Source organism: Salvelinus fontinalis, chromosome 10, assembly GCF_029448725.1.
Source record: "Salvelinus fontinalis isolate EN_2023a chromosome 10, ASM2944872v1, whole genome shotgun sequence".
Classification (NCBI taxonomy): domain Eukaryota; kingdom Metazoa; phylum Chordata; class Actinopteri; order Salmoniformes; family Salmonidae; genus Salvelinus; species Salvelinus fontinalis.
This window is the reverse complement of record NC_074674.1, coordinates 48,554,684-48,567,183: the sequence shown is the minus strand read 5'-3', so window position 1 is coordinate 48,567,183 and position 12,500 is coordinate 48,554,684. Positions and strand designations below refer to the sequence as shown.

The 12,500-nt window shown below is 46.3% G+C and overlaps 1 protein-coding gene across 1 annotated transcript in view; it reads right to left on the bottom strand.

Annotated features, from left to right (window-relative positions):
• Nucleotides 1-10,939, bottom strand: part of chordc1b (cysteine and histidine-rich domain (CHORD) containing 1b) — a 38,557-nt gene extending 27,618 nt beyond the window's left edge. Inside the window, exons 1-2 of the mRNA XM_055936934.1 lie at nt 10,726-10,939; nt 3,327-3,376 (exon numbers count right to left, since the gene is read on the bottom strand). Coding sequence (XP_055792909.1) covers nt 3,327-3,376; nt 10,726-10,789 — 114 coding nt within the window. The 5' untranslated portion in view covers nt 10,790-10,939. The remainder of the gene's footprint in view (nt 1-3,326; nt 3,377-10,725) is intronic.
• Nucleotides 10,940-12,500: the final 1,561 nt, after the last annotated feature.

The following is a 12,500-nucleotide window of genomic DNA, read 5'->3' as shown; positions in this document are numbered from 1 at the left end:
CAGAGGAGGTTGTCAGAGAGAGAGACCAGCCCTGAAGAGGAGACAGACAGGAGACAGAGAAGAGACAGACAGGAGGTTGTCAGAGAGAGAGACCAGCCCTGAAGAGGAGACAGACAGGAGACAGAGGAGGTTGTCAGAGAGAGAGACCAGCCCTGAAGAGGAGACAGACAGGAGACAGAGAAGAGACAGACAGGAGGTTGTCAGAGAGAGAGACCAGCCCTGAAGAGGAGACAGACAGGAGACAGAGAAGAGACAGACAGGAGGTTGTCAGAGAGAGAGACCAGCCCTGAAGAGGAGACAGACAGGAGACAGAGGAGAGACAGACAGGAGGTTGTCAGAGAGAGAGACCAGCCCTGAAGAGGAGACAGACAGGAGACAGAGGAGGTTGTCAGAGAGAGAGACCAGCCCTGAAGAGGAGACAGACAGGAGACAGAGAAGAGACAGACAGGAGGTTGTCAGAGAGAGAGACCAGCCCTGAAGAGGAGACAGACAGGAGACAGAGAAGAGACAGACAGGAGGTTGTCAGAGAGAGAGACCAGCCCTGAAGAGGAGACAGACAGGAGACAGAGAAGAGACAGACAGGAGGTTGTCAGAGAGAGAGACCAGCCCTGAAGAGGAGACAGACAGGAGACAGAGGAGAGACAGACAGGAGGTTGTCAGAGAGAGAGACCAGCCCTGAAGAGGAGACAGACAGGAGACAGAGAAGAGACAGACAGGAGGTTGTCAGAGAGAGAGACCAGCCCTGAAGAGGAGACAGACAGGAGACAGAGAAGAGACAGACAGGAGGTTGTCAGAGAGAGAGACCAGCCCTGAAGAGGAGACAGACAGGAGACAGAGAAGAGACAGACAGGAGGTTGTCAGAGAGAGAGACCAGCCCTGAAGAGGAGACAGACAGGAGACAGAGAAGAGACAGACAGGAGGTTGTCAGAGAGAGAGACCAGCCCTGAAGAGGAGACAGACAGGAGACAGAGGAGAGACAGACAGGAGGTTGTCAGAGAGAGACCAGCCCTGAAGAGGAGACAGACAGGAGACAGAGAAGAGACAGACAGGAGGTTGTCAGAGAGAGAGACCAGCCCTGAAGAGGAGACAGACAGGAGACAGAGAAGAGACAGACAGGAGGTTGTCAGAGAGAGAGACCAGCCCTGAAGAGGAGACAGACAGGAGACAGAGAAGAGACAGACAGGAGGTTGTCAGAGAGAGAGACCAGCCCTGAAGAGGAGACAGACAGGAGACAGAGAAGAGACAGACAGGAGGTTGTCAGAGAGAGAGACCAGCCCTGAAGAGGAGACAGACAGGAGACAGAGAAGAGACAGACAGGAGGTTGTCAGAGAGAGAGACCAGCCCTGAAGAGGAGACAGACAGGAGACAGAGAAGAGACAGACAGGAGGTTGTCAGAGAGAGAGACCAGCCCTGAAGAGGAGACAGACAGGAGACAGAGGAGAGACAGACAGGAGGTTGTCAGAGAGAGAGACCAGCCCTGAAGAGGAGACAGACAGGAGACAGAGAAGAGACAGACAGGAGGTTGTCAGAGAGAGAGACCAGCCCTGAAGAGGAGACAGACAGGAGACAGAGGAGAGACAGACAGGAGGTTGTCAGAGAGAGAGACCAGCCCTGAAGAGGAGACAGACAGGAGACAGAGAAGAGACAGACAGGAGGTTGTCAGAGAGAGACCAGCCCTGAAGAGGAGACAGACAGGAGACAGAGAAGAGACAGACAGGAGGTTGTCAGAGAGAGAGACCAGCCCTGAAGAGGAGACAGACAGGAGACAGAGGAGAGACAGACAGGAGGTTGTCAGAGAGAGAGACCAGCCCTGAAGAGACAGACAGGAGGTTGTCAGAGAGAGACCAGCCCTGAAGAGGAGACAGACAGGAGACAGAGGAGAGACAGACAGGAGCTTGTCAGAGAGAGAGACCAGCCCTGGAGAAGAGACAGACAGGAGAAAGACAGGAGACAGACAGGAGGTTGTCAGAGAGAGACCAGCCCTGAAGAGACAGACAGGAGGTTGTCAGAGAGAGAGACCAGCCCTGGAGAGGAGACAGACAGGAGAAAGACAGGAGACAGACAGGAGGTTGTCAGAGAGAGACCAGCCCTGGAGAGGAGACAGACAGGAGAAAGACAGGAGACAGACAGGAGGTTGTCAGAGAGAGACCAGCCCTGGAGAGGAGACAGACAGGAGAAAGACAGGAGACAGATAGGAGGTTGTCAGAGAGAGAGACCAGCCCTGGAGAAGAGACAGACGGGAGGTTGTCAGAGAGAGAGAGAGAGAGACCAGCCCTGAAGAGGAGACAGACAGGAGGTTGTCAGAGAGAGAGACCAGCCCTGGAGAGGAGACAGACAGGAGGTTGTCAGAGAGAGAGAGAGAGAGAGAGAGAGAGAGAGAGAGAGAGAGAGAGAGAGAGAGAGACCAGCCCTGAAGAGGAGACAGACAGGAGGTTGTCAGAGAGAGAGACCAGCCCTGAAGAGGAGACAGACAGGAGACAGAGAAGAGACAGACAGGAGGTTGTCAGAGAGAGAGACCAGCCCTGAAGAGGAGACAGACAGGAGACAGAGGAGAGACAGACAGGAGGTTGTCAGAGAGAGAGACCAGCCCTGAAGAGACAGACAGGAGGTTGTCAGAGAGAGACCAGCCCTGAAGAGGAGACAGACAGGAGACAGAGGAGAGACAGACAGGAGCTTGTCAGAGAGAGAGACCAGCCCTGGAGAAGAGACAGACAGGAGAAAGACAGGAGACAGACAGGAGGTTGTCAGAGAGAGACCAGCCCTGAAGAGACAGACAGGAGGTTGTCAGAGAGAGAGACCAGCCCTGGAGAGGAGACAGACAGGAGAAAGACAGGAGACAGACAGGAGGTTGTCAGAGAGAGACCAGCCCTGGAGAGGAGACAGACAGGAGAAAGACAGGAGACAGACAGGAGGTTGTCAGAGAGAGACCAGCCCTGGAGAGGAGACAGACAGGAGAAAGACAGGAGACAGATAGGAGGTTGTCAGAGAGAGAGACCAGCCCTGGAGAAGAGACAGACGGGAGGTTGTCAGAGAGAGAGAGAGAGAGACCAGCCCTGAAGAGGAGACAGACAGGAGGTTGTCAGAGAGAGAGACCAGCCCTGGAGAGGAGACAGACAGGAGGTTGTCAGAGAGAGAGAGAGAGAGAGAGAGAGAGAGAGAGAGAGAGAGACCAGCCCTGAAGAGGAGACAGACAGGAGGTTGTCAGAGAGAGAGACCAGCCCTGAAGAGGAGACAGACAGGAGGTTGTCAGAGAGAGAGACCAGCCCTGGAGAAGAGACAGACAGGAGGTTGTCAGAGAGAGAGAGTGAGTCTATGTGTGTATTTACCTTCAGTGCATCGTGGAACACAGGAACTCCAGGGTGGTGGGTACAGGCGTCTAATAAGGGAGACAGAGAGAGAGGGAGACAGAGACAGAGAGAGAGAGAGAGAGACAGAGAGAAAGGGAGATAGAGGGAGACAGAGAGAGACAGAGACAGAGACAGAGAGACAGAGAGCGAGAGAGAGGGAGACAGAGAGAGAGGGAGACAGAGAGAGAGGGAGACAGAGAGAGAGGGAGACAGAGAGAGAGGGAGACAGAGAGAGAGGGAGACAGAGAGAGAGGGAGACAGAGAGAGAGGGAGACAGAGAGAGAGGGAGACAGAGAGAGAGGGAGACAGAGAGAGAGGGAGACAGAGAGACAGAGAGAGACAGAGAGAGAGGGAGAGAGGGAGACAGAGAGACAGAGAGACAGAGAGAGAGAGAGAGAGAGAGAGAGAGAGAGAGAGAGAGAGAGAGAGAGAGAGAGACAGAGAGAGAGGTCGGTATTACACTTGACCAGACTGAACATAAACCTGGCTTACACAGCACCAGCCAAGAGTTCGGTCATAACAATGCTGCCATATGATCATCTTGACACTATGGGGGGTGTTCAAGTATATTTGTGATCGAGGATTTCTATTGGACATGCAGTTTCCATGCATCTTAGTGTGTAATATCTTGACATCAGTGTTGTCTCACCTGAAGCTATAACATTAACAAGACAGACAGAAACAGACAATGTCAGAGAGAACTATCACCTGTGACTCACTGTAGTAGCTAGCTAGCAACTAGCCCAGACGTACTGCTAATAACTGTGTAGCTAGCTGACGGAGAGCTGTGTAAGGCGAGCAGGTAACATGTAGCTCCAACAACGAGCCATTCATCATTGCAACCACTGCAGTGTTTCCCCTAGGATTATTTTCAGCAGCGGTGGCTGGGGGGGGGGGCAAAGGGATTTAGAGGCCCTCCTCTCGACCGCAGATTTAAAAAAAAAAAAAATCTGTTTGAGAGCAAATTTCATGCAATTTTAAACATTTTATTATGGGGCTGAAAGAAAAATTGCGATTTCAAAACAAATTTCCTGCAATTCTACAAATTTTGCCATGAGTCAGAGAGAATATTTGACGGTTTTATCATGGGACTGACAGGAGATTAGCTAAATAAGAACATAATGCTTCTAAACACTTCTACATGAATGAAGATGCTAAAATTATTATGGACAATCCTGAGCGAACCGTGAATAATGATGAGTGAAAGTTAAGACGCACATTTTATATCATACCCCCCAAGACATGCTAACCTCGTACCATTACAATAACAGGGGAGGTTAGCATGTTATATCATACATCCAAGACATGCTAACCTCGTACCATTACAATAACAGGGGAGGTTAGCATGTTATATCATACCTCCAAGACATGCTAACCTCTCACCATTACAATAACAGGGGAGGTTAGCATTTTATATCATACCCCCAAGACATGCTAACCTCGTACCATTACAATAACAGGGGAGGTTAACATGTTATATCATACCTCAAGACATGCTAACCTCGTACCATTACAATAACAGGGGAGGTTAGCATGTTATATCATACCCCAAGACATGCTAACCTCGTACCATTACAATAACAGGGGAGGTTAGCATTTTATATCATACCCCCAAGACATGCTAACCTCGTACCATTACAATAACAGGGGAGGTTAGCATGTTATATCATACCTCCAAGACATGCTAACCTCTCACCATTACAATAGCAGGGGAGGTTAGCATTTTATATCATACCCCCAAGACATGCTAACCTCGTACCATTACAATAACAGGGGAGGTTAGCATGTTATATCATACCTCCAAGACATGCTAACCTCGTACCATTACAATAACAGGGGAATTTAGCATGTTATATCATACCTCCAAGACATGCTAACCTCTCACCATTACAATAACAGGGGAGGTTAGCATTTTATATCATACCCCCAAGACATGCTAACCTCGTACCATTACAGTAACAGGGGAGGTTAACATGTTATATCATACCTCCAAGACATGCTAACCTCGTACCATTACAATAACAGGGGAGGTTAGCATGTTATAGCATATCCCAAGACATGCTAGCCTCGTACCATTACAATAACAGGGGAGGTTAGCATGTTATATCATATCCCCAAGACATGCTAACCTCGTACCATTACAATAACAGGGGAGGTTTGCATGTTATATCATACCCCAAGACATGCTAACCTCGTACCATTACAATAACAGGGGAGGTTAGCATGTTATATCATATCCCCAGGACATGCTAACCTCGTACCATTACAATAACAGGGGAGGTTAGCATTTTATATCATACCCCCAAGACATGCTAACCTCGTACCATTACAATAACAGGGGAGGTTAGCATGTTATATCATATCCCCAAGACATGCTAACCTCGTACCATTACAATAACAGAGGAGGTTAGCATTTTATATCATATCCCCAAGACATGCTAACCTCGTACCATTACAATAACAGGGGAGGTTAGTATGTTATATCATATCCCCAAGACATGCTAACCTCGTACCATTACAATAACAGGGGAGGTTAGCATTTTATATCATACCCCCAAGACATGCTAACCTCGTACCATTACAATAACAGGGGAGGTTAGCATGTTATATCATATCCCCAAGACATGCTAACCTCGTACCATTACAATAACAGAGGAGGTTAGCATTTTATATCATATCCCCAAGACATGCTAACCTCGTACCATTACAATAACAGGGGAGGTTAGCATTTTATATCATACCCCCAAGACATGCTAACCTCGTACCATTACAATAACAGGGGAGGTTAGCATTTTATATCATACCCCCAAGACATTAGAAGCCTCCTCAAGTTTGTTTTATTCAATGCTTTAGCACACTCTGTCAACCCTGATGTCCTGGCCGTGTCTGAATCCTGTTTTAGAAAGTCCACCAAAAACCCTGAAATGTCCATCCCTAACTATAACATTTTCCGACAAGATAGAACTGCCGAATAGGGGCGGAGTTGCAATCTACTGCAAAGATAGCCTGCAGAGTTCTGTCCTACTATCCAGGTCTTTACCCAAACAATTTGAGCTTCTACTTTTAAAAATCCACCTTTCCAGAAACAAGTCTCTCACCGTCGCCGCTTGTTATAGACCACCTTCAGCCCCCAGCTGTGCCCTGGACACCATATGTGAATTGATTGCCCTCCATCTATCTTCAGAGCTAGTGCTGTTAGGAGACCTAAACTGGGACATGCTTAACACCCCGGCCATCCTACAATCTAAGCTTAATGCCCTTAGTCTCACACAAATTATCAATGAACCTACCAGGTACAACCCCAAATCTGTAAACACGGGCAAACTCATAGATATCATCCTAACCAACTTGCCCTCCAAATACACCTCTGCTGTTTGCAACCAAGATCTCAGCAATCACTGCCTGTATCCGTAACGGGTCTGCGGTCAAACGACCACCCCTCATCACTATCAAACGCTCCCTAAAACACTTCTGCGAGCAGGTCTTCCTAATCGACCTGGCCGGGGTATCCTGGAAGGATATTGACCTCATCCCATCAGTAGAGGATGCCTGGTCATTCTTTAAAAGTACCTTCCTCACCATCTTAAATACGTATGCCCCTTTCAAAAAATTTAGAACCAGGAACAGATATAGCCCTTGGTTCTCTCCAGACCTGACTGCCCTTGACCAGCACAAAAACATCCTGTGGCGTTCTGCATTAGCATCGAATAGCCCCTGTGATATGCAACTTTTCAGGGAAGTTAGGAACAAATATACTCAGGCAGTTAGGAAAGCGAAGGCTAACTTTTTCAAGCAGAAATTTGCATCCTGTAACACAAACTCAAAAAAGTTCTGGGACACTGTAAAGTCCATGGAGAATAAGAGCACCTCCTCCCAGCTGCCCACTGCTCTGAGGCTAGGAAACACTGTCACAACCGATAAATCCACTATAATTGAGAATTTCAATAAGCATTTTTCTACGGCTGGCCATGCTTTCCACCTGGCTACCCCTACCCCAGTCAACAGCCCTGCACTCCCCACAGCAACTCGCCAGAGCCTCCCTCTACTTCACCTAAATCCAGATAGCTGATTTCTTAAAGAACTGCAAAATCTGGACCCCTACAAATCAGCCGGGCTAGACAATCTGGATTCTCTCTTTTGAAAATAATCTGCTGAAATTGTTGCAACCCCTATTACTAGCCTGTTCAACCTCTCTTTCGTATCGTCTGAGATTCCCAAAGATTGGAAAGCTGCCGCGGTTATCCCCATATTTAAAGGGGGTGACACTCTAGACCCAAATTGCTACAGACCTATATCTATCCTACCCTGCCTTTCTAAAGTCTTCGAAAGCCAAGTCAACAAACAGATTACCGACCACTTCGAATCCCACCGTACCTTATCCGCTATGCAATCTGGTTTCCGAGCTGGTCATGGGTGCACCTCAGCCACGCTCAAGGTCCTAAACAATATCATAACCGCCATCGATAAGAGACATTAAATGTGCAGCCGTATTCATCGACCTGGCCAAGGCTTTCGACTCTGTCAATCACCACATTCTTATTGGCATACTCAACAGCCTTGGTTTTTCTAATTATTGCCTCATCCTGGTTCACCAACTAGTTCTCTATCAGAGTTCAGTGTGTCAAATCGCAAGGCCTGTTGTCCGGACCTCTGGCAGTCTCTATGGGGGTGCCACAGGGTTCAATTCTCGGACCGACTCTCTTCTCTGTATACATCAATGATGTCGCTCTCGCTGCTGGTGATTCTCTGATCCACCTCTACGTAGACGACACCATTCTGTATACTCCTGGCCCTTCCTTGCACACTGTGTTAACTAACCTCCAGACAAGTTTCAATGCCATACAACTCTCCATCCGTGGCCTCCAATTGCTCTTAAATACAAGTAAAACTAAGTGCATGCTCTTCAACCGATCACTGCCCGCCCGTCCAGCATCAGTACTCTGGACGGTTCTGACTTAGAATATGTGGATACCTAGGTGTCTGGTTAGACTGTAAACTCTCCTTCCAGACTCACATTAAGCATCTCCAATCCAAAAATAAATCTAGAATCTACTTCCTATTTCGCAACAAAGCCTCCTTCACTCCGCTGCCAAACATACCCTCGTAAAACTGACCATCCTATCGATCCTCGACTTCGGCGATGTCATTTACAAAATAGCCTCCAACACTCTACTCAGCAAATTGGATGCAGTCTATCACAGTGCCATCCATTTTGTCACCAAAGCCCCATTTGCCACCCACCACTGTGACTTGTATGCTCTCGTTGGCTGGTCCTCGCTACATATTCGTCGCCAAACCCACTGGCTCCAGATCATCTATAAGTCTTTGCTAGGTAAAGCCCCACCTTATCTCAGCTCACTGGTCACCATAGCAACACCCACCCGTAGCACGCACTCCAGCAGGTATATTTCACTGGTCACCCCCAAAGCCAATTCCTCTTTGGTCGCCTTTCCTTCCAGTTCTCTGCTGCCAATGACTGGAACTAATTGCAAAAATCACTGAAGCTGGAGACTTATATCTCCCTCACTAACTTTAAGCGTCAGCTGTCAGAGCAGCTTTCCGATCACTGCCTGTACACAGCCAATCTGTAAACAACACACCCAACCAACTACCTGATCTCCATATTTGTTTTTTTTAAAGCTCTTTTGCACCCCAGTATCTCTACTTGCACCTTCTCATCTGCACATCTATCACTCCAGTGTTAATTGCTAAATTGTAATTACTTTGCCAATATTGGCCTATTCATTGCCTTACCTCCTTACTTCATTTGCACACACTGTATATATATTTTTTCTATTGTGTTATTGACTGTACGTTTGTTTATGTGTAACTCTGTGTTGTTGTTTTTGTCGCACTGCTTTGCTTTATCTTGGCCAGGTCGCAGTTGTAAATGAGAACTTGTTCTCAACTGGCCGACCTGGTTACCTGGTTAACTAATACCTGGTTAAATAAAGGTGAAAAAAAATGTATTTAAAAAATCTAGAGCGTTCTTAACTAACCATACTTTTTTTTTGCCTACGTTTACTGTCATATCCTGCCGGTTTTACGGCATTTGTAAATTCCTCAGTTATTCTGCGCTCTGCCACACACAGACGAGAGTGCTCTGAAATCAGAGTAGACAGCCAGAGTGAATTTACGAACGCGAGAGATATGCTAACTGGATAACAACCGTTCAACGTCTTGCTAGCTAACCAAACGATAACTGCATCTCTAGCTGTGTAACGTTATAGCCACCGGAAAACGATATGAGGGGGAAAAGTCACAGTCACTCATTCACATCCTCCTAGCAGTTAGCTAGCTAACGCAGATTTTCCCCTGCAAGTATGGAATTTACTTTTCTTTTGTAAATGTTTTTTCCCCCCAGTCCAGTTGGTGGTGACAACAAAGCCTGAGTGTAGTTCGACATAACGCCCAAAGAAGAAAATTCAAACGTCATTACGTAGACGCAGCGCTACGTATTGCAATCATATTTTGAATATTCGATGAGGGTTGTTGACGTCAGCCACCCGTAATCAATGTATAGATGCTATACTACTAGCCTCAATCATGAATATGCATAGCCATCTCCGATATAAAGGTTTTCTTGAATCAACATTTCCGGGGTGTCACTTGTCCTATTTAAATCCGAAAACTGGTAACAATTTAAGAATTACGAAACTTCCATTCGATAAAATGAAACTTCACGTAGCAAATAACCCCTACATACAACAATTCCTTGCTTGGTGTGCGAAACAACGAAAAAACGCCACATGCTGGAGGGAGACATATTTTGGCCCTATCTCTTCCTTTACTCCGATACAAGCATCGATACGTTGTGTCGAATCCGTACAGTAACGTTTGTGCTATGATAACTGCATCAAAGTCATCCCGTCACTATTTAAATGATAACGATAGTCCCCTAAACGTGGGTATTCACATTAAAACAGAGTACTTGCTAACGTTGCTAGCAACAGTAGCTACTAGAGACCTACGCGGCAAGGTAGATAGCTAGCTAACGTTAGCTACTGTACTGTAACACTGCTAGCTAAGAATCAAAAGTTGACTGGCTAAATCAAACCAAATCAAATTGTATTGTTTTTTTTACATGCGCCAAATACAAACAGGTGTAGACTACATTGAAATACTTACATAGGAGCACTTCCCATTGATTCAGAGTTGAAAAATCTATATACAAATCCAAATAGCAAGAAGAGGAATAAACTATACAAGTGACAGATCAATGGGCAGGGTAAAATGACTATGCATCAGCATAGACCACATTTGATATTGTTCAACGTGTTAGCTAGCTAATCGTACGGCTAAATAAATGCTTTATCACCAAGTAGTTCAAGTTAACTATTTACTGTTACAGTAGCTAGGCTAACGTTGGCTAGCTTACCATCAGGGTTGTTGTCTGCCTCAAAACGTTCACCACATCCTTTGTTGTAACACAGAAGCGACATGGTACTAACAACAAGTTACATCAAACCCACGGTAAACGGATAAACCGATTAATTAAGATGTTGAGGATAAAAGACGTGGAGCTAGCCTGACAACTTATCCGAAGCATCCGGTTTCTGATACTTCCGGAAATGACCGATATGACTCGGGAAACATCGAGAACAACGACCGCTTCGAAAAATACACATCGTACAATGTCAAGAAATCTTAGCGGTGCACTTCGGATCAAGTGACACTATTGAAGAAAGTGGTCTGTCATTCTGTCCGTTTAATATTGAACCATTTTGGCAGTTACACTCTGACAATACAATGCTTATGAACTTTTCTCAGCATTAAACTATCAAATAAAGAAACAGCAACATTGGTATGTGTAATGGAAAAAATGAATCAAAGTAGGCGGTCATTGCTATTGTACTAGTCTTATATGGTTTGCGAGCCTACTAAGCATTGCTAGCGGAGTGCCTCAAATTGGCAATCAGAACATTTACATCATAATTCTTCCTAATACTGATACAGTATTTATACAAAAGTATGAGGACACCACTTCAAATTAGTGGATTTGGCTATTTCAGCCAAACCTGTTGCTGATAGGTGTATAAAATTGAAACAAATTGCTATGCAATCTCCATAGACAAACATTGGCAGTAGAATGGCTTTACTGAGGAGCTAAGTGACTTTCAATGTGGCAGAGGTCATAGGATACAACCTTTCCAACAATTCAGTTCATCACATTTCTGCCTTGCTAGAGCTGCCCTGGTTGACTGTAAGTGCTGTTATTGTGAATGTCTAGGCACATTTACATTTACATTTAAGTCATTTAGCAGACGCTCTTATCCAGAGCGACATACAAGTACATACATTCATACTTTTTTGTACTGGCCCCCCGTGGGAAACAAACCCACAACCCTGGCGTTGCAAGCGCCATGCTCTACCAACTGAGCCACACGGGACAACAATGGTTCAGCCTTAAAGTGGTTGGCCACACAAGCTCACAGAACAGGACAGCGCAGAGTGCGTAAAAAATCGTCTGTCCTTTGTTGCAACACTAAATACTGAGTACCAAACTGCCTCTGGAAGCAACATCAGCACAATAACTGTATCTTGGGAGCTTCATGAAATGGGTTTCCGTGGCCGAGCAGCCGCACACAAGCCTAAGATCACCATGTGCAATGCCAAGTGTTGGCTAGAGTGGTGTAAAAATCGCTGCCATTGGACTCTAGCAGTGGAAACACGTTCTCTGCGGTGATGATTTACACTTCACCATCCGGCAGTCCAAAGGATGAATATTGGTTTGGCAGATGCCAGGAGAACGCTACCTGCCCCAATGCATAGTGCCAACTGTAAAGTTTGGTGGAGGAGGAATAATGATCTGGGGCTGTTTTCATGGTTCGGGACCCTTAGTTCCAGTGAAGGGAAATATTAACGCTACAACATACAATGACATTCTAGATGATTCTGTGCTTCCAACTTTGTGGCAACAGTTTGGGGAAGGCCCTTTCCTGTTTCAGCATGACAATGCCCCCGTGCACAAAGCACAGTGCCCGACCTCATTGTGGCTGAATGGAAGCAAGTCCCAGCAGCAATGTTCCAACATCTAGTGGAAAGCCTTCCCAGAAGAGTGGAGGCTGTTATAGCAGCAATGTTTCAACATCTAGTGGAAAGCCTTCCCAGAAGAGTGGAGGCTGTTATAGCAGCAATGTTCCAACATCTAGT